We start from the raw sequence: 26172 nt of genomic DNA, 5'->3' as shown, positions 1-26172 counted from the left end.
CGGTGAAAAACTGTCTCCCTTCAGCAGCCTTTTAGTGCACATACAGTACATCATTCTGCACAACGAAGGTCTACCATCCAAGTGGAGTAACAATAAGAAAAACACATTACTTTATATACTTTATAAAACCATGCGGTCAAAACAAGCTTATTATCTTTTCAGCCCAGAAGGGGGCAGTAGCTCACCTCAGGAACATCCACCATCCTTCGGAGCTTCTGGTCCCTCCAGTTCCAGTCCAGAACCACGTACCTCAACGCCTGCAAGCCCAAACCCTCTGGAGGAAAATAAATAAGAGCTTCTACATATTAACTCCAAAGCGCTTGAGGTCTTATTAAACAGAAGGACTATTGTGTCTTACACTTACCTTTCTCTATAAGAGCGCTGATCCTGCCAGGTGTCCCGACTCCGATGTGGGTGACGCCCTTTTGCAGCAGTTTCACCTGCTCCTCTATCTGGACAGACAAAAAACAGACACAAAGAGAACTGTTAATATTGTTCTGACGAAACAACGTCATTGTACACACGCCACATGCATCACATTGAACTGTCATCTCTACTACCTTGATGTGTTTCGCAAAAAGTTTTAATGCTTTGGCTTCACCCTTGAAGGCTGTCAGTTGCCTGGGAATAACACAAAGCAAATCATGTAAACATAATTAAAAAGTTGTGATGTAAGAAATTCAGCAAACGCGTCTGTTGCGTGACTTACTTGATGAGCTCAATGGTTCGGAGAGCGGAGCTGCAGACGATGAGCAGGACCACGGAACTCTTTTCTGTGTGCTGCTTTTGAATTTTCGACCACTTGGGACAAACTAAAAAAGGGAAAAGGAGGAAATAAAAGGGACATGTGTGTTCAAAAGTAAACAGCTAATAGAAGATTTTAGTTTAGAAGACCACTCACCCTGTTTCAGATATGAGGAGAGGGTGTGCGTCAAGTCATTACTGGACAGAAAGCAGGAGTCTGGAAGATGCGAGAGGGCAGACGGTGGACCTTAGTGAATCAATAGATCAGCAGATATTGACTGAACTTCCACGTTAAAAGGGGACTTGCCCTGACTCACCAAGCAATTTGAGCTCCTCCTGCTCGATCACAGAGCGCTTGTCTGAGAAGTACTGGGTAACCAGGCTCTGCAGGTTGGCCGGGCAGCCTGGTTTTGGCTCCGACGAGGACAAGACATCTGTAATAGTCTTCTTCTGATAAAACAAAATATAGTTATTTACAGTAATACTCACAGAGCGGTGATGGAACTAACTAAGTACTAAGTAACTAAGCACATTTACTCAAGTACTGTACTTAAGTAAAAATTTGTGGTACTGGTACTTTACTTGAGTCTTTTCTGTCCATGGCACTTTCTACTTGTACTCTGCTACATCTCAGAGAAATACTGTACTTTTCACTCCCCTACATTAAGCTGACAGCTTTAGTTACTAGAGGATGTACTTCCTGAGGATGTACTTCCTGCGGCAGCTGAAGAAATTCAACCTGCCAAAGACAATGATGGTGCACTTCTACACAGCCATCATTGGGTCCATCCTCACATCCTCCATCACCATCTGGTACGCTGCTGCCACTGCCAAGGACAAGGGCAGACTGCAGCGTGTCATTCGGTCTGCAGAGAAGGTGATTGGCTGCAATCTCCCGCCGCTCCAGGACCTATACGCCACCAGGACTCTGAAGCGTGCTGGAAAGATTGTGGCCAATCCCTCCCACCCCGGACACAAACTCTTTGAGCCACTCCCCCCTGGCAGGAGGCTGAGGCCCATCATGACCAAAACCTCACGCCACATGAACAGCTTTTTCCCCTCCGCCACTAGCCTTATTAACAAAGCCCGGAAACCACCCTGACTCTCCACCTGGCTCTTCATGCCACTGTTCTCTCTCTGCTGTAATGCTCTTTGCTCTTTATTTTTTTTTATTTCTATCTTTATTTTTAATTTAATTTAATACATACTGTGTACATATACTTATACTTATATTGTTTATACCTATACTTATATTGTTTAATATTCCATTTAGAGAATATGTGATGTGCACCAACAACACCAAAACAAATTCCTTGGTTGTGTTAAAAAACGTACTTGGCAATAAAACCCTTTCTGATTCTGATTCTACTAGTTACTTTGCAAATTTAGATTTTTGACACGTCATATATGATGTTTTATTATAAATGCAACTGTACAGTTGAACGGATTTGCCAATTAAACACTTAGTTGATTGGCAGAACTGTTTGGATCGTTTCCAGCTTCTAAAATGTGAGGACTTTTAACTTACATACTTCTACTCAGGTAACATTTTCAATGCAGGACTTTTACTTGTAACAGAGTATTTTCACAGTGTGGTATTCCTGTCCCAGCAGGTGTCACCACACTCACCTTTCTCTTTCTTTTGGGTTTTGTTGACTTTTCATCCTCAGTCTGTTTCTTCTGAGGAATAATACACTCTTTCTGTGAAAACAATACATGTAGAACACACAATTCAGGCAAATTACTTATACTATAAATTGATAATATGATATATATTAATCAGTGTTTTAATTCATTTTAAATTATAATCAAGAAATGTATCCTGAATAATCCTTGAGGGTAAAAAGATAGCAGTTCATGATAGCATAAATAAAAAGTATATATGTTAAATTATTACCAAGTTTGTGTAATATGTATTCTTTTATACCATACTCCAATACATAGACTGCAATTAATGATTTGTTCCACCAGCAACAATCTTATGTTTACTTTCTTCATTAACAGATACAGTATAATAAAAAAAATAGGACTATTTGATGTTTCCAATTTTCCCAAAGCACAAGGGGATGCCTACAAATGTTTTGTCCAACCAACAGTCCAAAAGGTCAAATATATTCTATTTACAGATGATATAAAACAGAAAAAAGCACCAATTTCTCACAATGCAGCCCAAAGTCCAAAACATCACATTGGCATATTTAACACTGGTTGATTTGTACTATACTACTACTCCGATCTAAGCAGACTACCAAATGAAAGATGTTCTGATATCTATTCATTCTAACAAAATGACATCCTGACAATTTCAATATAGTGGGTTGGAAAAAAAACGTTCTCTTATCAAGTGTTAAATCTTCTTGTTTTACACAGGAAGGGCATTAACATGATAATACCTGTTCATTCTTTTTCGTTTTCTTGGCCTTAACAGTTTTCTCTGTTACACTCTTCCTCTTCTCTGGTTTTGTCTTTGCGTTTGTTTTTTTTGTTGGCTGCTTCTCTAGTTGTGTCTCCTCCTCTGCCTCAGACGCACCTGAAAAAAAAAGACGGAGACATTGCCTCATTACACTACTAAATAAATGGGTTAACTTGGAATAGTTGAAGATAAAGAAACTATTAAGATGAAGCAACGCAGAGCTGAGAACACATTTCAGGTTAGACAAAATCAGGTTTTGCTATTTGACATAGTGAATACAAGCTTATGGAGTTAGAATCTGGTTCAGGTTGCTTATTAGGTGTAAGTATTCTCCAGGAAGCACATTTTAGTCACAACAAAAAAGCAGAAATACAAAAACTTTCCCCAAGATAACAACAATGCAGCAGATCTAAATCCAAGCATGTGGTTATATTTAGCTTCTCTGTTTCTACCACTTCTCTGTGCATACCTCTCGTCTCATGCTATGAAGTCATGCTCAGACCCTCTGGCATAATATGTGCATGCTTGTTCAAAATACTTTTAAAGACAGATGCCAGAATGAACTCTGCAATAAATCTGTTTCACTGCAGTGGCCTTCCTGAATGTACATTTTTTAAATAACTACTTTTGCTTTGTCCCTCCCTGTCAATATTGACTTTTTTTTCTCTCTCAGTGGACATGGATCAAATTTGTCAAGTATCTGTAAGAGCCAAAGTTTGAGGGCAGTGATGTCGGTCTACTTAACATTGATGACCAGTGTTTCCTCTATGTTGATTTTGTAGTGGTGGCCCGCCATGGCAAAATTTCGGCCACCATGGTATCAGAAATAGGGCAGACGCACAATGTAGTCGCGGTTGCCTTTTAAATTCACAAATCTGTTGTTCGGACAGACCTGCCCCCACTGCTAAAAAAAATAATCCTAAAAGGATACACTGATGACATTAGAGAAATTTGCGTGGCTTTAATGGGTTGAAATTTCAAGCATGTTATACTTCTTGCCAAAACCCAGTCAGTAGCATAAAAAACAGGTATTATTATATCACAAACCATGAATGGAAAACAAATGCTGTGACCTCACTGATTGAGGTGTGGCCAGAGGTGCAACAATATTCAGTGTCTCAACTGAGTAATGCAACAACAGTTATCTATAGCCGTTTTCACATATGAACTCTGGACAATGTCCGCACCCGATTTGTCAGACACTGAAGTTTTCCCTTTCTCACATGTAGCCCATTACAGGAGAAATACTCGGTTTGGTTCAGGTGTAACTGATCCGTACATTTGTGTTCTCACATACAGCCCCGCCGGCTAACAGGTCTACAGAGGCCCGTTCCAGAAAGCAGGTTTAGTGAAAACTCTGAGTGTGTTAACCCTGAGATGAGGGAAACTCTGGGTTTTCCGTTTCAGAAAGAGAGGTAACTTAACCTCAGAGTCAGTTACTATAGTAACTGAGCCTGTGAACCTAACCTGGTCGTGAGCAGGTTTTCTTCAAGAAACCTCGAGTTTCTCCCTCTGAGAGGGAGGAGACTGAGAGAAACTGAGAAAAAAAACCTTGAGTTTCTCTCAGTCAAACTCATTTCCTCATTCATTCATTCAGTCTGTATCAGGCGCATTTTAATGCAGTTTGTTATCTGCATGAATAAAAAAAAACGTATTGGTTTATGTTAGGCAGACTATAAAACGTTTTTTTCTCAAACATGTCATGTCCTTATGTCGACGATCCCGTTGATGAAAAAGTTGTATTAATTCACAGAGAGTTTACATCGGTATTGAGTCCCGACTATAGATGTATTTTCATTTCCAAATAACCGATTTGAGAGGTATTTTTTATCACAGTCCATTAGATATGTAGATACCTTATCCGTCCTCATATCACTAACATCCACCATCGTGGACAGGCTTTAACATCCAAGCAGATTCTTTGTGTCACATTACGTTTTTTGCAAACGGCAGTTTTCTTTAACAGTGTAGCGGATCACACTGTAATAGTAAAGCCACTGTATGCAGAGCCGTCAGAAAAGTGTGACTCGCTCTGAAACGTTTTTTTAAACGTTTTTGTAGTGTTCCCTGGACACAAACCAGTGAGAGCCATTAAAAAGAAATAAATGATTATACATTATAGTTCTGTTAATGATATGGTGCTGCAGCCTCAGAATGGGATTAGTAGCCTGTAGTTTACTTTTTCGCACTCCGAGTTGATTGAACCAACTCAAATCAGCTGTTCTGGAACCGAAAAATCAGAGTTTCCCATCTCAGGGTAAATCAACTCAGACATCAGGGTTAGACTCAGAGTTTGTTAAACCTCCTACCTGGAACGGACCCCAGGTCTAGATAATTTCAGGTTTGCAGTGCATGTGTAAATGGGTAATGTAAATGAAAAATGAGCACTGTGAAAGGTCAAATTACTGGCTTCTCTCCTAACTAACCTCTTCAGACCTAATAACTGCTCCCGGTACTTTCCCTATGTAGAACAAAAAATATATTTCAGTTTTAAAAATAATTTACCACTATTTATCCTATTTACTTGTCATTTATTTAGAACATTTTACACTCAATGCAAAATAAAACACATCTGTCTCCCCTCCCAAATCCGTCTCAACAACCTATTAAATAATTAGGCTATTAATTTCTTACACTGCACTGTAACTTTCATTCTTGTATTTGTATCTTGGGGTATGTCTCTATCAGTTTTGCACATCGAGAGACTGACATTTTTGCCCATTCCTCCTTGCAAAACAGCTCGAGCTCAGTGAGGTTGGATGGAGAGCGTTTGTGAACAGCAGTTTTCAGTTCTTTCCACAGATTCTCGATTGGATTCAGGTCTGGACTTTGACTTGGCCATTCTAACACCTGGATATGTTTATTTGTGAACCATTCCATTGTAGATTTTGCTTTATGTTTTGGATCATTGTCTTGTTGGAAGACAAATCTCCGTCCCAGTCTCAGGTCTTTTGCAGACTCCATCAGGTTTTCTTCCAGAATGGTCCCGTATTTGGCTCCATCCATCTTCCCATCAATTTTAACCATCTTCCCTGTCCCTGCTGAAGAAAAGCAGGCCCAAACCATGATGCTGCCACCACCATGTTTGACAGTGGGGATGGTGTGTTCAGGGTGATGAGCTGTGTTGCTTTTACGCCAAACATAACGTTTTGCATTGTTGCCAAAAAGTTCGATTTTGGTTTCATCTGACCACAGCACCTTCTTTCACATGTTTGGTGTGTCTCCCAGGTGGCTTTTGGCAAACTTTAAACACGACACTTTTATGGATATCTTTAAGAAATGGCTTTCTTCTTGCCACTCTTCCATAAAGGCCAGATTTGTGCAGTATACGACTGATTGTTGTCCTATGGACAGAGTCTCCCAGCTCAGCTGTAGATCTCTGCAGTTCATCCAGAGTGATCATGGGCCTCTTGGCTGCATCTCTGATCAGTCTTCTCATTGTATGAGCTGAAAGTTTAGAGGGACGGCCGGGTCTTCGTAGATTTGTAGTGGTCTGATACTCCTTCCATTTCAATATTATCGCTTGCACAGTGCTCCTTGGGATGTTTAAAGCTTGGGAAATCTTTTTGTATCCAAATCCGGCTTTAAACTTCTCAACAACAGTATCTCGGACCTGCCTGGTGTGTTCCTTGTTCTTCATGATGCTCTCTGCGCTTTACACGGACCTCTGAGACTATCACAGAGCAGGTGCATTTATAAGGAGACTTGATTACACACAGCTGGATTCTATTTATCATCATTAGTCATTTAGGTCAACATTGGATCATTCAGAGATCCTCACTGAACTTCTGGAGAGTTTTGCTGCACTGAAAGTAAAGGGGCTGAATAATTTTGCCGCCCACTTTTTCAGTTTTTATTTGTTAAAAAAGTTTGAAATAGCCAATGAATTTTGTTCCACTTCATAATTGGGACCCACTTGTTGTTGATTCTTCACAAAAAATTACAGTTTTATATCTTTATGTTTGAGGCCTGAAATGTGGCAAAAGGTCGAAACGTTCAAGGGGGCCGAATACTTTGCAAGGGCACTGTATATATATATATATATATATATATATATATATATATATATATATATATATATATATATATATATATATATATAACAAAACGCTGTCTGCTTGAAGTTTTGAAAACTGTAACCACACTTACGACAGCTTAAGCAGCATTGCCGTGACTCACTTTGACTTGAATAAGCTGCAGAGGCGACATAACGTTAGTCCCGCTCCGTCTGCACCACATACACCACAGCTCAGAGGACAGAGAAGCTTGCGCTTACGCGCTCTCAGGAAATTTGACACCGATTGATTTAACGTGAATATTCTGCACTTGTGTACCGATATTGCGAGACAACTTTTCACCTTACCGAGAAATATCGTCACGTTTTAATATCGGGAGATCTCGTCACGCCTGTAATATACATATCCCATACCGGACAGTATCCACAATCAGTGACATGATCAGCTAGTTACAAGGATACACCTGAGTTTATCACAATCACTGAACATGAAATTCATATTTCTATCCATATGTATTATTATTATTTTAAACATAAAGACACATTTTGCAGCATGTCCCATAAATGTTAAGATATCTTAATAACCCTAAATCTTAAAGAGGATAACCTTAAAGTAAGGGCTACAAAGAAATGGACACATGGGGCTGTATTAATTAAACTATTACAAAACAAATTTTAAGTTAAGGGGCTCAAACTAAACAATTGCCTAATATAGACATATGATGTAGTACAGACAACATTAAAAGATAATTTCATTAATAGCAAAAAAGACAAGTCTATAAAACTATCTTTTTACAAAACACATAAGTAGGCCTAACTACATACTGTATGTCCTATGTCATTTTTATTTGATTAACCATTGCTGAGAGGATGTGTCCAAAAGACCGTGATAATACAAAATTTGAATGTGAACAAGAAGAATTTGCGATCAAATTCGGTGTCGATCCAGTACGATTCCTTGCTAAGTAGCAGACATCAGACACACCCCTTTCACGTGACTTTGGCCGCGCGTACAATTGCGACCCTTGCGGAGGGGTCAAGCATAAATCAAGCTTATGTCGGAATAACGGGATGTTTTTCTGCTCTTCCCATTCTGCCGACCCTGTGTGCATGCAGCATTGTTTCCTAAATTGTATTATACTGAAGCACACAAAAAAGAAGAAAAAAAGCTTTGAAACTATTAAGCCTATGAGAGCTCAGTAAGTCATAAACACTTGAACACGTCTTTGACCTGCCACAGTGGGTTGCTGCTCCAGGCCAAGAGCACACACAAAAAACCTGATGCCATATTTTCTACCTTTTTTCCAATTTCCCATCTCGCACTTGATTCATCTAATCTTTAAAATCACAACTTCTACCGATGGTGTTGTTTTCTTCTCTAAAAGTCTTCCTTGTGGCCATTATAGTCCCGGATCATATAAAAGAAAAGACAATGCGAAGGATGGATGAGGGATCTTTGTCCACTCTTGCTCTCTTGTTCTCCCTCTCAGGTCCTTTTCTTTCCATCATTTAATATCCACACCCCTATTCTGCTTCATTCCTAACTCCTAGTCCTTCATCCTTATTTGTTACAGTGATCTGTCCAGCCATTCATTCCTTCTACTGAAAGACCACTCCCACTATTGATGGGCCAAAGCAATTATTTCCCACTCTCTTGCTCTGCTAGTACTCATCCCTTTCTCTTTCATGCTGGAGGAAAGTGAGGATACACGGGTGCTAAAGACCAGGAAACAAAGGACAAAGGAAGAAGGAAGACTGATCAAAGATGTGAGGAGGACTTCAAGATATTGGAGATAAATGTATTATAATCGAAGCAAAGTCCAAGCCTATATATGACCAGTAAGCAGCCCAGGTCCACCTGTCCTGCAACAGGTATGTGTATTCTTCCCTGCTGGTGCTAGTATTTACCAGTAGGATCTGGCTTTGCGTTACTTGTGTGTGGATGCAGCTTTGAGTGTGAGAGGAATAAAGAGATTGTAACCAATTAGAAAATATTTTACAGCAAGGCAGGCAGCTGGGTAAAAGTTCTAGCTTGTGAGATCAAATCTTGCAATTAGTTCACCTTTATAATATGATACAGGCACAATTTATGTGCTTGAGTTGACAACACAAAATACAATCACCTGCTATGGCTGTTTTGTGATCAATGAGCTGTGAAATACTCATCAGTACAATAAGCCTGTGAGGCCAGAAGTTAACCAAAACCCTCAGATGATTGAGATAATCAGCTGTTGACTCGGCAGCCACGTTGATGTTAAGCCTGAAACACATTGGCACAAAGACAAATCTAACACAGTGATCAAGGAGTCATTCAGCAGGACTCTAGAGGTGATGAGTTGCTGATTCAGCATGCATTTCATTTGATATTATGTAGGGATGAGCTATCTGGATAATGTTTCAACTATATGGTGCTTCTACTCACTTAGCACGATGGACATAATGCACATATTTTTGTACATACACTCACCTAAAGGATTATTAGGAACACCCTACTAATATTGTGTTTGACCCCCTTTCGCTTTCAGAACTGCCTTAATTCTTGGTGGCATTGATTCAACAAGGTGCTGGAAGCATTCTTTAGAAATGTTGGCCCATAATAATAGGATAGCATCTTGCAGTTGATGGAGATTTGTGGGATGCACATCCAGGGCACGAAGCTCCCGTTCCACCACATCCCAAAGATGTTCTATTGGGTTGAGATCTGGTGACTGTGGGGGCCATTTTAGTACAGTGAACTCATTGTCATGTTCAAGAAACCAATTTCAAATGATTCAAGCTTTGTGACATGGTGCATTATCCTGCTGGAAGTAGCCATCAGAGGATGGGTACATGGTGGTCATAAAGGGATGGACATGGTCAGAAACAATGCTCAGGTAGGCTGTGGCATTTAAATGATGCCCAATTGTTAGTAAGGGGCCTAAAGTGTGCCAAGAAAACATTCCCCGCACCATAACACCACCACCACCAGCCTGCACAATAGTAACAAGGCATCACGGATCCATGTTCTCTTTCTGTTTACGCCAAATTCTAACTCTACCATCTGAGTGTCTCAACAGAAATCGAGACTCATCAGACCAGGCAACATTTTTACAGTCTTCAACTGTCCAATTTTGGTGTGCTTGTGCAAATTGTAGCCCCTTTTTCCTATTTTAAGTGGAGATGAGTGCTACCCGGTGGGGTCTTCTGCTGGTGTAGCCCATCCGACTCAAAGTTGTGCGTGTTGTGGCTTCACAAATGTTTTGCTGCATACCTCGGTCTGTAACGAGTGGTTATTTGAGTCAAAGTTGATCTTCTATCAGCTGGAATCAGTCGGCCCATTCTCCTCTGACCTCTAGCATCAACAAGGCATTTTCGCCCAGAGGACTGCAGCATACTGGATGTTTTTCCTTTTTCAGACCATTCTTTGTAAACCCTAGAAATGGTTGTGGGTGAGAATCCCAGTAACTGAGCAGATTGGGAAATACTCAGACCAGCCCGTCTGGCACCAACAACCATGCCACGCTCAAAGTTGCTTAGATCACCTTTCTTTCCCATTCTGACATTCAGTTTGGAGTTCAGGAGATTGTCTAGACCTGGACCACACCCCTAAATGCATTGAAGAAGCTGCCATGTGATTGGTTGATTAGATAATTGCATTAATGAGAAATCTTACAGGTGTTCCTACACTGTAAAAACGAAAATGTTGTGAAAACTCAAAATTTCAAGGCAACTTACTGCACTAGATTTTTGAGTTTTGAGGCCAACTCAAACTCCTACGTTTTGAAAATAGTTCAGCCAACTAATAATGTTTTGTTCAAATAATTAACTTTCATATGCTGTGCCAACTAATAATGTTTTGTTTAAATAATTTATCTTTCATAGATGTAAAAACTTAAAATCTTAAGTTTCACATACTAAATAATTCAAAAAACAGTCATGTCAACTAATTATCTTTTGTTCAGATAATTAACTTTTGTTGTGTAAAACTAAGTTTCGACTTCTAAAAAGCCCCCGTGCAAAATAGGGGCCCATCTAAAGCTGCTGATCTTGCATCACTTGACATAAAAGGGCCACTAGTGAAGTAGCGGCCGCGCAGAATACTGGCTGAAGGAAGCCTATTACTGCTCAAAGTCTAACACTGCAAAACTCCAGCTCTTCTTATCAAACGTAACAGTCACTTACCTCATGGTTACAAATGTAAACCAGCACAATGACAATTACCAGGCAACAAAACACTACATTCTAAGCAGACACGTTTAATAAACGGAATTCATAAAGTTACATTTGTATTTCGAACAAACTGCAAACTTTTCAGCAAAGTTTGACACAACCATTTACTGCCTTGCATCATGGGAATTGACCAGCCAATGAACCACCTGACTGCAGTACGCATATCAGAGTTCAAAGCATAGAGCAGGCCGAAAAGGTAGGCAACTGAAAACCCCTGCAGAACTGCCCAGGAAACCCTGTTTTAGCGTGGAGCATGAAAAGAGTAATTGACCTGGCCTCAATTTGAGTCTAACTACAATTTCAAAGTGGCGCCACCATACATTTTGAAGTGAGACCAACTTATCACAATAAACTTAATACAGTGAGTTGAAGTAACTACTTTAACAAAGTTTATAATGCAATTATGTGTTTTTTGTTCTGTTTAATTGAAAATCAAAGTAAGATGAGCAATTTCAAGTTCTCGTTTTTACAGTGTAATAATCTTTAAGGTGAGTGTATATGTACCGACAATTTAAGATCATAGAAGTTATAAGGCGTCAAGATGGCTAGTGGTTTCCCCCTGTAGGAGAGTGCTGAAATATACACTGACAACTAACCATATTTACATTTTTTTTGAGCCAAAGAGTATTGTACAGTAACATAATTCGGTCAACACTCATTTTTGCAGGAAAGTGAATGTAAGATTTCAATCATCAAGTAGTATATTTGGTACAAAAACACAGAATTAAAACCAAAAACAAAGAGAAGGAACATAAGAAAGGACCTTCATTTCCCAATACCCTTCTCGCTAACCAACTACATATATTTTCCCCCCTAAACTTCTAAATGAATCCCCTTGGATCACAAAGTGACATTTGGCATATGCAGAGGTTGGTAATAAACTGAAAATTAGCTTTTGTTTTCTCCATCTTTGTTAAGGATGTCAAAACAACATTTATTAGGGGATCTCTAAATGTATGGGGTAATAAACACCTGACTTAGTAAAGCCTCAAAAAATGAATGGTGAGAGGCACATATCACTGATAATACCTGTGCAGTCATTAGACTGTATTGTAGTAGTTAAGTGAGAGGGCAAAAAAATCTATCTTCTGTACATTGTAATTAGGGCTGGGACGATATGCCTCTGTCCCGATTTGATTCTTTCATAATACATGGGTGCCGATATGTTTTGTATTGCGATTCTAGAGGTATTGCGATTCAATAGTATTGAGTATTGCAATTTTCTTTTCCTAATAATACAATTCTAGAGACTATATATCATGAGACATTTCTAAAAATTGTTTTCTAAGAAGAATGCACATCACATGTCAGTCTGACATTTATTTCATAAGTACATAACATGTATTTTCTGAATTTTCTGCTTTCAGTCTGTTTTGCTGGAAATGGATATGATGTAGTCGCCATCAGCAGTACTGTATAAACAGAAAATATTTAGGTGAATCATTGGTTCACATACAGGTCGATAAACTTACAGCTCAGATAACCATAGATCAATGAAAAGTCAATAGCTGAGGGCTCAGATGCAGGGAAATGGGGCTGCTCAGTCATCTTTAATGGGTGATCAATAGAGGTGACTGGTTTTAATGGATGGTCATTGGTGCTGACTGAATGTACAGAGGATCAATCGACTAGTTCCAGGAAACGGTTGACTGTTTCAGTTTCAGACAAATAGCACTCAGATTTGGTTGTTTGTTTTTAAGGGTGATGTGCTCACTTGTGTAAACTGGCAGCCAACCTCAGAAAAGCTCTTAATCATCAACAGAGTCTACTCTATTAGTCTGATTAAAGACGCCACTTTGGCCTGTACAGAGGAGTAAGACAAAACCTCTAACGTCCTGCACCCAAACACGTCCCATACAGATGTGGCCATCTCCACCCCCAAAAGATACTGATATTTCTGTTGTGTGCTTCTATAAAAACAATGATACTTTCCATGAAATCAATTCAGCGCATGTTTAAACAATCAATAACTCATCTCAAGACATGTAGTATTGACAGATCTTGCGAGTGGTGCTGGTGGGTGTAGCACTTATTGGTTTTAGAAGCCTGCAGCTTCCTCTCTAAAGCCACAATTTGAGCATGTGTTATTGTTAAATCAATGGGGACTGAATGCACAAAATTAACAAGCAGGCTGTAGTGGAATAGCATAGAGGTGGAATAGAATACTAGAGTGGTTACACATTCATTGGCTTCCAACACTTTGCTGTCCAACACATTCAGTCCACGGTCTTAACATTTTGACTTTGTATTCAATTACCTGTTGCCCTGTTTGCTGTTCTGATGCTAATCCAGGGACTTCTTAACGGTAAATCTTTTACACTGCCTACCTGAAGTTGAAATAAAGATAAAATGAAGACAATGGAGCATTTACACAGTTTTGCTTGATCTACAAGCTTGTCAAATCAGGGGTAGTAGTTGCTGTTATTTGGCTATGCTCTTTTTTTAGTCTGGGTAAACAAAAGTAAATTATCTGACACCCCTCACCTTCCGCACTCAGTGTGTTGCAATTCTCAAAATCCCTTAACTTTGGGAAACAACAACAAACTTTGAGCTAGCAAGCTACACACTGAAAAATTTAAAAGAAAATGTTGATTGTGCAATAAGGTAGGCCTGCTTGGTTATTTATGGGAATGACTGTAAAGATTTACAAAGAATATGTTTACGGCATTTACTATCTAACTGGGACATTTTGGGACCGATTGGTGGGGATTGCTATGGGCGAAGTATACACATTGATACACTAGTTCAAAGCAAATTAGGTTTAACTATGTCCATCCATCCATCCATCCATCTTTGTCCGCTTATCCGGTGTCGGGTCGCGGGGGGAGCAGCTCCAGCAGGGGACCCCAAACTACCCTTTCCCGAGCCACATTAACCAGCTCCGACTGGGGGATCCCGAGGCGTTTCCAGGCCAGGTTGGAGATATAATCCCTCCACCTAGTCCTGGGTCTTCCCCGAGGCCTCCTCCCAGCTGGACGTGCCTGGAACACCTCCCTAGGGAGGCGCCAAGGGGGCATCCTTACCAGATGCCCGAACCACCTCAACTGGCTCCTTTCAACGCAAAGGAGCAGCGGCTCTACTCCGAGCTCCTCGCGAATGATTGAGCTTCTCACCCTATCTCTAAGGGAGACACCAGCCACCCTCCTGAGGAAACCCATTTCGGCCGCTTGTACCCTGGATCTCGTTCTTTTAGTCATGACCCAGACTTCGTGACCATAGGTGAGGGTAGGAACGAAAACTGACCGGTAGATCGAGAGCTTTGCCTTCTGGCTCAGCTCTCTTTTCTATTTAATGGTGCGATAAATTGAATGTAATACTGCACCGATTCTCCGACCAATCTCCCACTCCATTGTCCACTCACTCGCGAACAAAACCCCAAGGTACTTGAACTCCTTCACTTGAGGTTTAATTATGTATCCAGCTAATTTAAATAGCTCACTATTAACTTCATTTAATATTGTATGTGACATTTTCTTTTGACAGGTGCAAATTTTCCACCAAAACAAGTTCCTTCCCGAGACTGTTTTGCAGAGCTACCGTTGCTGCGTCCGTAGTCTATATGTTCCACTTCCGGGATTGCTCTAATCAGAGACATCAGGTAATGTAAATAACCCAAAGCTTTTAAAACTTCCACAAGAACCAAAATGGGGAAACCCCTTTCTCATCTTTCCTTGACAGCATTTTGCAATTTATGTAATGTGGATAATGTTGTTGGCTAATTTAGGCTGCCAAACTTAATAACTAGGCCTTTGACACTAATCTTCCTATAACTAGAGGTCTGCCTCCCTCCCCCTTTGCTTTTTACCAACATACCTAATCCTTATCTATGAATCCATTCCTCTCTTGCTCTTTTCTAAATCCCCCAACAGCGGGTATCATATGGATGATATTTGTAACACAGCCTATCGTTCTTTATGGCCAACACAAGACTCTGATGCAATACATGTGGAATCTAGCGTCTGATATCAGAGTGAGGATAAGGGTTAAATGTGTTAGTGTGAAAAGTGCATGCTTGTCCCAAAGCACAGACACCAGTGCACACAAAATCAACGGTAAATGGTAGAATTTCACATCTTCATTATTCAATGAGCATCTGTCAAGGAAGTCTTGCTCACCAAAAATAACATCTAGAGGACAAACCATTACAAAAACAATGAAGACCATATTACATCACTGACTGCCAATTGGTCGTTGTTTTGCTTTCCACAGCTATGTTTACCATTTGATTAACAGACCTTTATCACTATAATGTAGAAGACCACCTACAAGCATACAAAAAACAACCAAACGCTTCAACTTAGAAAGACGAGAAAAATATTTATTAAAATGGTAAGTATAATTTCAATGGTCTACTATAAAAAAAAAAAAAAAAAAAAAACTTACTTTATAAATCAGAAAAGTGAAAAGTTTTTAATATATGTTATTTAAAAATTACAGCACCGTACTTGATTACCTCATACTGTTCCAACTGTTTGGCTTCTGACTTGTAAGATCACTTGAAGACTGACATACGCATCAATATTGTTCTATATCTATGGTTATATACGGCTGTTAACTGATGGCACTGAAGTGTGCTCTTCTTTGACAGATATTGAGAGTAGGAAAATATTTGATTCAGTACAGCTCAGGATTCATAGTTGTCAATGTTTATACCCTTTCATCAACCCCACACATTCAGTAGTGTGAAAGCCTTGAGCACTTGAAATAGCACAGACGGCAGGAACACTGCCACATCTGGCACTTTAAACCCATCAATGGCAATAAAAGGGGAATGGAAGCCATACTCAAATACTTAACACCTTCTGTCAGGCGCATCAAACAAAACAACTCCAAATAATGACAGGGAATGATGTTTAAGGCAGAAAATAACTAGGTTTAGAAATCACCCTTGCTTTGTAAGACATGCACAGTTGCAAAAATGCTGAAATACAGACAGGAGCATTCTGTAGCTAGTTTCTCAATCCATCTCTGGTAACAAACAAATAAATCATGATGTAAAAAAATATAAATAAGAGTCAAACAATTATGTGGTATCAAATGTTATATATTAGTAGATGTATAGTGGATATGAGCTGCATATGGGGAATGAATAGCTATAGCAGGGGTTTCAAACTTAAACTACCTGGGGGTCCTGGGCCAGGTTGTTTTCTCCTAGAGGAGAGAGGAACACTCGTAGTTTGCGCTGCGCTTGCCGCTGGATTCAGTGCACATCTAGAGCGAAAACGCTCCGGTGGCACGCAGCTGCTCTCCCTGCGCTATGCTCGACGCAGCGAAACGCTGTTGGGGCGCGGCGCAAGCCATTGGAAACCATGGGTTTCAGAGCATGCAGTGCCACTGCCACCTTTGGTCTAAAAGGCCCTTCAGGGGAAAAAAATAAATACTGTGCCTTCCTTCCCTCTCTTTGTCCTCGTATCATACCGCTCTGCAGGTTTAGTAGAATAAAGCTGCTTTAAAACTAATTGCTCGATGTTTTCCCGAATCCATATTCTTCATACATCTACTATATTTTTGTCATCCTGATTGTTGATACAGTAATTTTGCTACATTGGTTGGGAAACACATTGTATTTTTATGTCCAGATTTTGGAGCTTTAATGGAAAATTAAATGATTACCCTAAAATAAAAGCATGGAGAAAAAATCTAAATGGAAAAAGAAAAAAATTATTTGCAAGCTGGACTTCGCAATAAAATCTAAAAGTGTGTCTGTGTGTGTAAAGGCGATAACCCTCAACTTGGGTTTACTGACGATTACAGAGCGGGTTTTAAAATGTCATGGAATTGGTGTGGTAATTTAATGGTCACAGCCTATGACCATATTTCACCTCACTTTAATGTTAGCATACCACCTGTGTCCATTTGTAGGCCAGTTTTTGGTTGGGAAGGAGTGCAGTAAGTAAGATTATTCTTTGGAAGCAGGCAGGAGGGATGCAGGCATGCTGCCCAGGGTGGTGTTCAGATAAATAAACAGAGGTGGCCAGCCACATGTGCAGCTGCCAACCTGCTTGCCAGCAGACAGTCCTCAGTGGGGCAACCCTGGCAACCATTATTAAGGCAGACTCTGGCTCTGAGCCAGAACTTAAGTTTAGAGGTGTTTTCACATGCCTGACATTGTGTGAGAGTGTGTGCATGTGCTTGTTTTTTTGACGCTGTGAGAACACTGCAGAACACAGTCTGACTAATTTGTGTGTGTTTGTGTGTGTGTGTGTGTGTGTGTGTGTGTGTGTGTGTGTGTGTGTGTGTGTGTGTGTGTGTGTGTGTGTGAGTGTGAGAGAGAGAGAGAATTGTGAGGTGTTCAGACACCATCATGATTAGTCAATTGAAGGGCAAGAGCAAGGACACAGAGGCACGTGTCTTGGCTTGACTGCTCACATTAACAGCACCATCAGATGGGCAGAGAAAAAAAAAAATCTATATTTTTTCCCTCTGTGTAGGTGTATACACATATACACATACACACACACACTCATATCCAAGGAAAACAGGCCCCAGGCCACCACAGAGAATATGTGCCAAAAATCACCAACTCACATCAGCTCCACTACATGTCGTCATCTTGAGCTGTACCAACCCTGGCATAAACCTATTTAAGCTGACTGATGAAGGTTCTCTTTAATCCTAAACCTCAACCAAATCCTTTTTTTGAATCAGGGACTCTAGACAAAAATAACACCAACTTAATATATTAGCCTATGATAATTATGAGTTCATGTAATACATTAATTACATTTTATTAAGACGTACTGTATGTTGTGGGGACTCAGTTTTGTGATTAGGATTCCTGTAAGTCGTAAAAGTGACCTAATGAAAACTCATCAGCAATTGTGTTAAGAGCGTCCATCAACCCTTCCTGTCGCTGAAAACAAGTGGACCAAAGGAATGCAGGGACAGCTAAGACAGCTTCATCGGTCTTCCTGATTGATACTGAGAAGGTATCAAGAGGAAGGGAGGGAGGCTGAGATCGTCACTTATTCTTTCCACAGTATGCACACACACCATTTATTAAGTGAGCCAACACTCTAAGGCTGGGCGATAAAACAATCTTGAAATGGGATCGCGATAAAATTCAGGTCCATAACGATGATAAGCTTTGGACATATTTACCCGATAACACAACTGCCAGAGTCTGCCTTTTTGGCTTGTATGCCAGACATGCCCACTTCCTATTGTGAGTATTTGAGTTGCCGGTGTTGTGTCAAAGTGTGTTCCCCCCTGTTAAAATGTGTAGCGCCCCCATCCATTGTTATGGTCAGAGATATGGTTTGGTTCAGGTTTAGGTGGGGGAAAACACATATCGACGGGGGAACAGTCTTTGACAGCGAAACTGGAGCCGAGGGCAACGGAAGTGATGGTGGACATGAACGTGAACTCATGTTATGCTCTCAAGCAGAAGACATGTTGACAAAAAGGGTTACACGACATCAGTTGTGTGGAAATTGTTCGGATTTCAAAAAAACAAAAGAAATTTATCAAAATGGGAAAATATCTTGTGATCACATTTTTTGCCATATCGCCCAGCCCTACAACACTCTCACAATGATTCAATAGCTTAGTATCGGCTACAGTTCTAACCAGTTTTGTTGCACAATGTTTGTCCTTATGTACCAGTGTTCATCTTGTTAAGAGAGGCAAGTTGCTCTTAGGCCTTGTTGACAACAAGCAGATGCTGCCTGTCTGTGTGTCTGAGGCAAATAGAGAGGGGGGAGAGCAAGAAAGAGTCTCAGTGCTTTTCTGTTCAGTAACAGAGTTTCTATCAAAACCAGTAAAAGGTCTGAGGAGGTCTTAATCACAGTCTTAAAACAACTGCAGTGAAATTACAGACCTCCAGACTTTTTTATACTTTAATTGCTTTTCGCAATTTCCACAAGATGGGGGGAAACAAGGGCCTTTAGTAACTTATCTAAAGAAACTTGACCAACAACAAGGGAATAAAAGGCGTTCCCAGCCACTGGTAGAGTTTGGACTAGAGAAGCAGAGCTGAAGAGCAGAGAGATTACATCATCTTTCACTAATATGAACCTGCTTGCTTTCAGTCTCTAAATATGGGATGAGGCCACCAAGTCAGAGAAAGCTGGCTGGCTAATACTGTTTAGTTGATGTGATTTGCTTAAATAACTAAAACACACACACACACACACACACACACACACACACACACACACACACACACACACACACACACACACACACACACACACACACACACACACACACACACACACACCTCGCGCTCATGTGGTAAGTAGTCATGGTCCTACTTTCTGGCAACCTTCAGTCCTTTTGTCTGCCAAGCTGACAGTGATTGCTGTAAATGTGCTAAGAGTAAGACTATGAGATGACATAAGCCTCAGACAAAGTAATGCCAGGCGCAGGCCTATCCGTTTCAGTAACACTAACCATGATGACATGAAGCCTTTGGATTAGCCCAAAAAGGCTTATATAATTTGCATCAGCCAGTCACTTATTAAAGCCACACAATAACCACTTGTTATTACACCATGTATGACCATGTTTAACCTCTTTGATCGAAAGCACACATTTCTTTTTGTGTTAGCTGCCACCATCAACCATTTGTCATTCTCCAGTTTCTTCTAGGTGGACCTAAAGCCATGTACCCACTTGGTAAAAGCGGCAAAATGGTTTCTTTGAATCAAGAAAACCTAAAGAAACCTCACTCAGAGCCTTCCTTCCATCCCCCCCCCCCAAAAAAAATCCCTATTCAGAGGGCCAACAAGCAAGACAAGAGGGAGAGGTGGGAGGGCAGACACACAAGAGAAGACCTGTCCCGTGATGACTTGTTGTTTCTGCTCAGTATTCTGGAGGGAGAACTACAGGTAGGACCATTTGTTCACATCCAGCATACACATTTGTTCTGTAGTTGAATCTAGCTCATGCGACACTCAAAAGTCACATAAACTGTGCGAGTGTGACTGCAGCTATCATACCATACTTGAATTAAAGCCAGTGTTCTACTGCAATTTTTGTCACACTAGGCAAGAGATGAGGTAATCGCTGTGTTGAAATCCGAGAACACAGATTCAGCTCTGCTGGGGGCCCAATATGGTTTCAGCAGACCGGAGAAGGTGCTCCGTGCCCTGCAGAGAGACTCCCTCTGGGCATAGCAAGACCATCTTCAGGATGAGTACAAAAAAAAAAAAATTGCTGAGGTACCAACAGCCAATAGAAATTTGACACCATACGCAGCGGGTGATCACATTTAATGAGGGGAATGCATTACTGTCTGACAAAAGAGCATCTATTACTGCCATATCATTGCACACGTTTGCTATTTTACATTACAGGTGTTACATGCACTGGATCTATTCTCCTGCAACGGTTATAAATCTGTCAATTGATTTTCTTTCTCTGATTTGTCCATTTTTTTTTCTTCTTCCAATTGAAACTTTTCACAGCAAAGTCTGTGGATTATCCTAAATAACCAGTACAATGTTTCAATAAAAAATTCCAGTACTGCGCAGAAGGAAATCCTAAATCTCAAAAGCTCATAAAAGTCCCCCAAACATTCTGGATGGCTACATACCCCTAGGGCTAAGTGGGAAAAAGGATTTCATTTTAATTTGTGTGAAATGATCCCTTCACTTGCCAAATGTACATATTACGAAGGAACTCCTTCCTCATACTTGGCAAACCTTCCACCAGTGAAGGTACACCAACATCTTACTCTTCACATCCATGTGTCCCCCCCCCTCCCCTCCTCAGCTCAACCACTTGGTGGAGGCCCAGAAGCGCTCATCTGAATGGATTCAGGAGCAGCTCCTGGAGGTGTCCCACTCTCAGGCCCCGTCCACACGTACCAAAACGATCTTTTTTTTACCCGTCTTCCCTGGATTCGTTTCAAGAAAAGTTGCGTCCAAACGAATCGACTTGTAAATGACTCAACACGCTACTTCATATTCCAGGCGGCGCTGTTTCTGCTACAGAAATTCACCAAAAACGGAGAAGAAGAGCATAGTCATTTCCACTTCCTATCATAACATGACTAGATTATAACGTTCTCTTAATACATCCGTGGACTATAATCACTTTCACCACTGCTCATTTTATAAAGGCTGCCGCAAGAAAACGTGTCTTTGTTTACATTGTATAACGTGCTGTTGCTTTGTCTTTTGCATTTTGCATGATTGCCGCCTAGTAGCGAGCTAACGTTAGCTAGCTCTAACATCGGCAGTCAAACAAACATCAATGATCCATGAATGACGTTGGCTACATAACGTTAGCAATATATCTTGTGTAGAATCCAGAGGGAAGGGCCAGGGAGCAGAGACACAGTATTTAGATGAAGTGAGCTGGTTTGACCATGGAGATGGGATGTGCTGGCTTAGCTTTAACGCAGTTGTGTGTGTCAGCGGCCGTGGGAGAGGGTGTAAAAGAGGGGTGTGGCGATGACATCATCGATACGGATCCGTATTCACCGTCCATACGAAGCCAAACGAGAGCCGTTTTCGGACTTTTTCACCCTGAGACCAGGTTTCAAAAAAGTGCGTTTTCAGGCAGTGCGTTTGCAGGATTCGTCTGGACGGTCGGCCCAAACGATGCAAAACATGTGCGTTTGCACAAAAAAACTTTTCCGTGTGGATGGCCCCTCAAAGTGCAACCTAGAGGAGCAAGAGAGAAGCCACAGGGCTTTTATCCATAAGAGCAACTGCCTTACCACTCTACTGGAGGAGAACAGAGAGAGGTTGGTGCACCAAACCCTAACGGTTCAGATGAATGCCGAAGCAAAGACAACATTGACATTTCCTACTAAATCGGTAGCCTGCCTTGAAGGTAGACTTGTAGAAACATCCATGCCTTTCAGATTTCCTCCCAGAGTAAAATATATAAGGATTTACAGCTAGTGTAGAAGAGGCTAAGGGATTAAAATATTTCAGCGCACTGGAACACGCCAGGTCTGAGCTCTGTGATGTACACTTGTGCAGGCTTAGATTATTTAAATCTTGTGTTGGTCTGTAATGCTCTTCATGGCTGAGTGAGAGAGCAAAGGCGCTGTTGGCTGCTCCATTTCTACCACCCCCAGTGTATGTGACCTCAAGAGTGTACTTAGAGTTACTCCACTCAGACACAGTCCATTACATCCTGGACTTGGTTAGCCCTTGCGGCCAACCTGGCTCTGTTCACTCTCCCTTGTAAACACACAATCATGCACTCACATGCAATTACATGTACAGTCCAAATTGGCACCCTCCTGCCCAATTCAACAATACCACACAGCACAGGATGAAGCCTTCTTCTAAACCAAGTAAATGAGCTGGTACCAGTAAATGGTGTGGTTGTGGGTAGAGCGATTCCCTTCAGAAATAGAGAGCACATTTAGATGTGGCCTACGGGTATAGCTACATCTAACATGAAGGTAGTCACTCGTTCTCCTATGCAATTTGATGCCCACAACGGGGCTGTTGTGTTGAAGTCCCGGGTAGTCTCGGCTCATGTACCACCAGTCCACTCTGTAATCTAGCTGTGCAGAGACTGGGCCCGCACTAGGCTTGCAGCCTTGGGAGGAGACTAGTTGTCTGCATCTGTGTGCCAAACTGAAAACGTTTACTGATCCACCACAGGCACACACGCAATTAAAGACCAAAAATAGCCAAACCAGTAGAGTGATTAAGTTTACCAGAATTCAGTCTATTCAAATACAGTGTGGAAACCCTAAACATGCACACATAAAGGCTTTGTGGTTCATCTTGGCCTAATGATGATTAATACATGAGTAGACACCATGTCTGTGGTGCAGTGTGAACCCTGCGAGGCTTATATATTTCTGACTGTTTGAACACAGAGGATTTTCCTCTCCCAGCCTGCCCTCCTTTATAAATTCCTTTTAAGGACACGCATCTAAAAGATCACACTTGAATTTATCACATAATCTGAAAAGGCAATGTTAGGTTGGGCTGCGGGATATATCAACAGGTTTTTGTTTGTCTCAGACCAAAGTAACTTCTTCTTACTCAACTTTTAACCCTTTCAAAAAAGTTTGAGCTGAGTCAATGCTTGCATTTATCCAAAGGGTAAACACATGGCACATGGTGATACAGCCTGTCCCTTTCATCTCCCTCTCTAACCTGTCATCTTGCTCTGCAGTAGCCTAAATATTTAACTGAACAAATTTCCACTCTTACTTCAACTATCTTTCAATCTCCCTCCCAGTTTCTTTTCAAAGCGTATGCTCTGAGCCAAGAGAGCCACTCAACCTGGCTTAAAATCAGCACCCCTCTCTCTTTTCATTTCCCTACTAAAGTAGCTTCACAAGGTGCCATGTGCACAGCAGATGACCTGTTTTAGCAGTGAACTATACGGGATATTCCAGTCACGGCATATAATCACTTTATGCCATAGTATGAGCCCCTTGCGTGTCAAAGGATGATTACATCTGCACATCACAACGCAGCAATCTGGTTGTTCCAAACTCAGCTATCAGAGCATGCTCTAAGTCTGTGTGTGTTTCTTATTGTCTGTCACTGGGCTGACAGCATCTCAGCATTAACCGCACACACATGTTCAACACACCGAAGAAATCCATGCTCCCATCTGTTCACTTCAGTTCTGAATCACAAACCTTTCACAGGCTCTACCCTATACCCACAAACCACTTTTAAACTAGATCATCTTTTCACTCCTCAACTGATGTGGCCTTCTCATCAATAACTCCTACAGATGTAGGAAAGGGAGGCAGATGATGAAGAAAATATTATTTAAAAGACTAAGACAAGTCTACAGCCATGCTAGCAACTTTCTGTACTTAGGCACTGCAGTGCTTTGGGCTAAATGCTAAAGTCAGCATGCTAAAATGCTCAGTGGCAGATGCTGACATGCTGATCCAAAGTAGGTATAATGTTTAGGATGTTCATCATCTTAGTTTAGTGTGTTAGCATGCTAACATTTTATAATTAGCACTAAACACAAAGTACAGCTGGGGCTGATGGGAATGCCATTAGTTTCGCAAGTAGGCCTATTTAGTCATGAACAAAAGTATTAGAAAAATTAAAATTTTGACAGAATGACGAAAGGCCAGGGGACCACCAAACAATTAATTCTAAGGGGAATCTGAATGTCTATACCAAATTTCATGGCAATTAATCCAGTAGTTGTCGTGATATTTCACTCAAAACCCCAAATGCTGAGCTCATGGAGGTGCTAGAGGAAAAGTCAGGGGACCACCAACATCATTAGAATTCATCCTCTAGGACCATGAATGAATGGATACATAATTTCATGGCAATTAATACAATAGTGGTTAAACATTTCACTAAAATGTCAACCTGCTGGTGGTGCAAGAGGTCAGGGGATCCAAAAGTCTGGGGACAATTAATGTTGCTACAAAAGTACCAATCCATTAGCTAAATATCCTAATTGTTGAGATATTTCAGTCTGCACCAAAGTAGTGGACCGACTGATCAACCAACAGACGGACAGACTGACATTGCGACACGTAGAACCACGCAACTAGCATGGCTAGCAAGCAATCGATGAAAAAGAAAAGCTATCTGGCTTGGTTAAACATTGTGAAGGAACATTTTTATAAATTTTCCTCAAGGGAAAAAGACAAAGTAAACTTGGCTGTGCCGTAGCGGAAACCAACAGCTGTTCTGTCAATTCCTCACACGCAAACACACATCCACCATCTGCTGGCTCAGCCAAAAATGTGTCAGGAGAAGAAGTGCATAAATTACCATGGAGTCTGGCAGTGCATCACTTCAGAGCAGAACCACTTTTCTGATCGCAAGCTGTTGGGCCCATTTATTAGCTATACCAAGCATATGAGGTCAATTTACTGTAGTCTTTCCCTCAATTTTATTGAACTGCTGATTAATGAAAAGATGAAAGCCAGGACAGACTGCCTGAATAGCTGCTTTTCTTTTTGCATCGTCAATATTTTTTTCTGTGACCCTGTACAGCATAATGCTTAGTACAACTGGAGGATTTGTCAAAATACGGCAGCTAAATTACACCCCTGGATGAAAATACGAGCTATGACGAGCTAACAGAAGCTAGAATGATCCTCTCATATGGGGCAATGTTTGAGGGTTTTCTTGGAAATGCCTTTGAGGGATCGGCTCATGCTTGTAATTGAGGAAAAGCGCTGCAGATTGCCAACCCCTCCTCTAAGCAAAACAGGACCTCATGAACTCTGGTTTGGGAGTTGATCTGTGGAAAGGAATTGCAAGGAATGAGGAGGATTTTTTTCTCACATTCCACAACCTGAGACATATCTCATCTTACTTACCTTTCCATACAAAAAAAAAATGTCAGGCAGATGTATCAATCAGGTTGATTACCCTTGTGTGATCTACTACACTGTGGGGTCCATAGCGGATAATCAATTTGCAAGCGCTTAGGATGAAAAGCGGCAAGACTTTTCCTAATGTTTCAACAACACATAACCAACCCTACCGTAACAAAAAGCCAACAGCTAAGTGCATTCAAAATCAAGTTATCACCACTGCAAGCCAAAAACAGGTAAAGATGAAATGTTATTATCCACAGTGACTTTGAAACAAACAGCCACAGTTATAAATCAATCAATTAAGGGATTAAATAGAATGCCAGGCCTTGCATCATTTACTCCAGCAACTGGCATGGTCAATAACTCAATGGGCACAGTCTGGGATGAATTCACATGTTAGACTACACAGTTGATTTGGATTATATGCTGAATACCTACTTGGGATGTCACAATACCAAATATCTAGTAGTCAGTACCGACACCACCAAACGTCCACGATACTCGATACCAAAGCAGATACCACGTGTGTAAAAAGAAAAAACAATAATACTT

General features: G+C 40.9%; 1 protein-coding gene across 3 annotated transcripts in view; it reads right to left on the bottom strand.

The window, feature by feature from the left end:
* cmss1 (cms1 ribosomal small subunit homolog) overlaps positions 1-26172 on the bottom strand; it is a 41417-nt gene that overhangs the window by 758 nt on the left and 14487 nt on the right. For 2 of the 3 annotated variants that reach the window (XM_039817743.1, XM_039817745.1), the window contains exons 2-9: positions 3138-3274; positions 2374-2445; positions 1062-1194; positions 902-961; positions 710-812; positions 561-621; positions 365-452; positions 186-274 (exon numbers count right to left, since the gene is read on the bottom strand). In XM_039817743.1, coding sequence (XP_039673677.1) covers positions 186-274; positions 365-452; positions 561-621; positions 710-812; positions 902-961; positions 1062-1194; positions 2374-2445; positions 3138-3274 — 743 coding nt within the window. The remainder of the gene's footprint in view (positions 1-185; positions 275-364; positions 453-560; positions 622-709; positions 813-901; positions 962-1061; positions 1195-2373; positions 2446-3137; positions 3275-26172) is intronic. The other variant, XM_039817744.1, reaches the window with a different exon arrangement.

This window comes from Perca fluviatilis, chromosome 12, assembly GCF_010015445.1.
Source record: "Perca fluviatilis chromosome 12, GENO_Pfluv_1.0, whole genome shotgun sequence".
Classification (NCBI taxonomy): Eukaryota; Metazoa; Chordata; class Actinopteri; order Perciformes; family Percidae; genus Perca; species Perca fluviatilis.
Note: the sequence above shows the minus strand (reverse complement) of the source record. Positions and strands in the feature narration are given on the sequence as shown.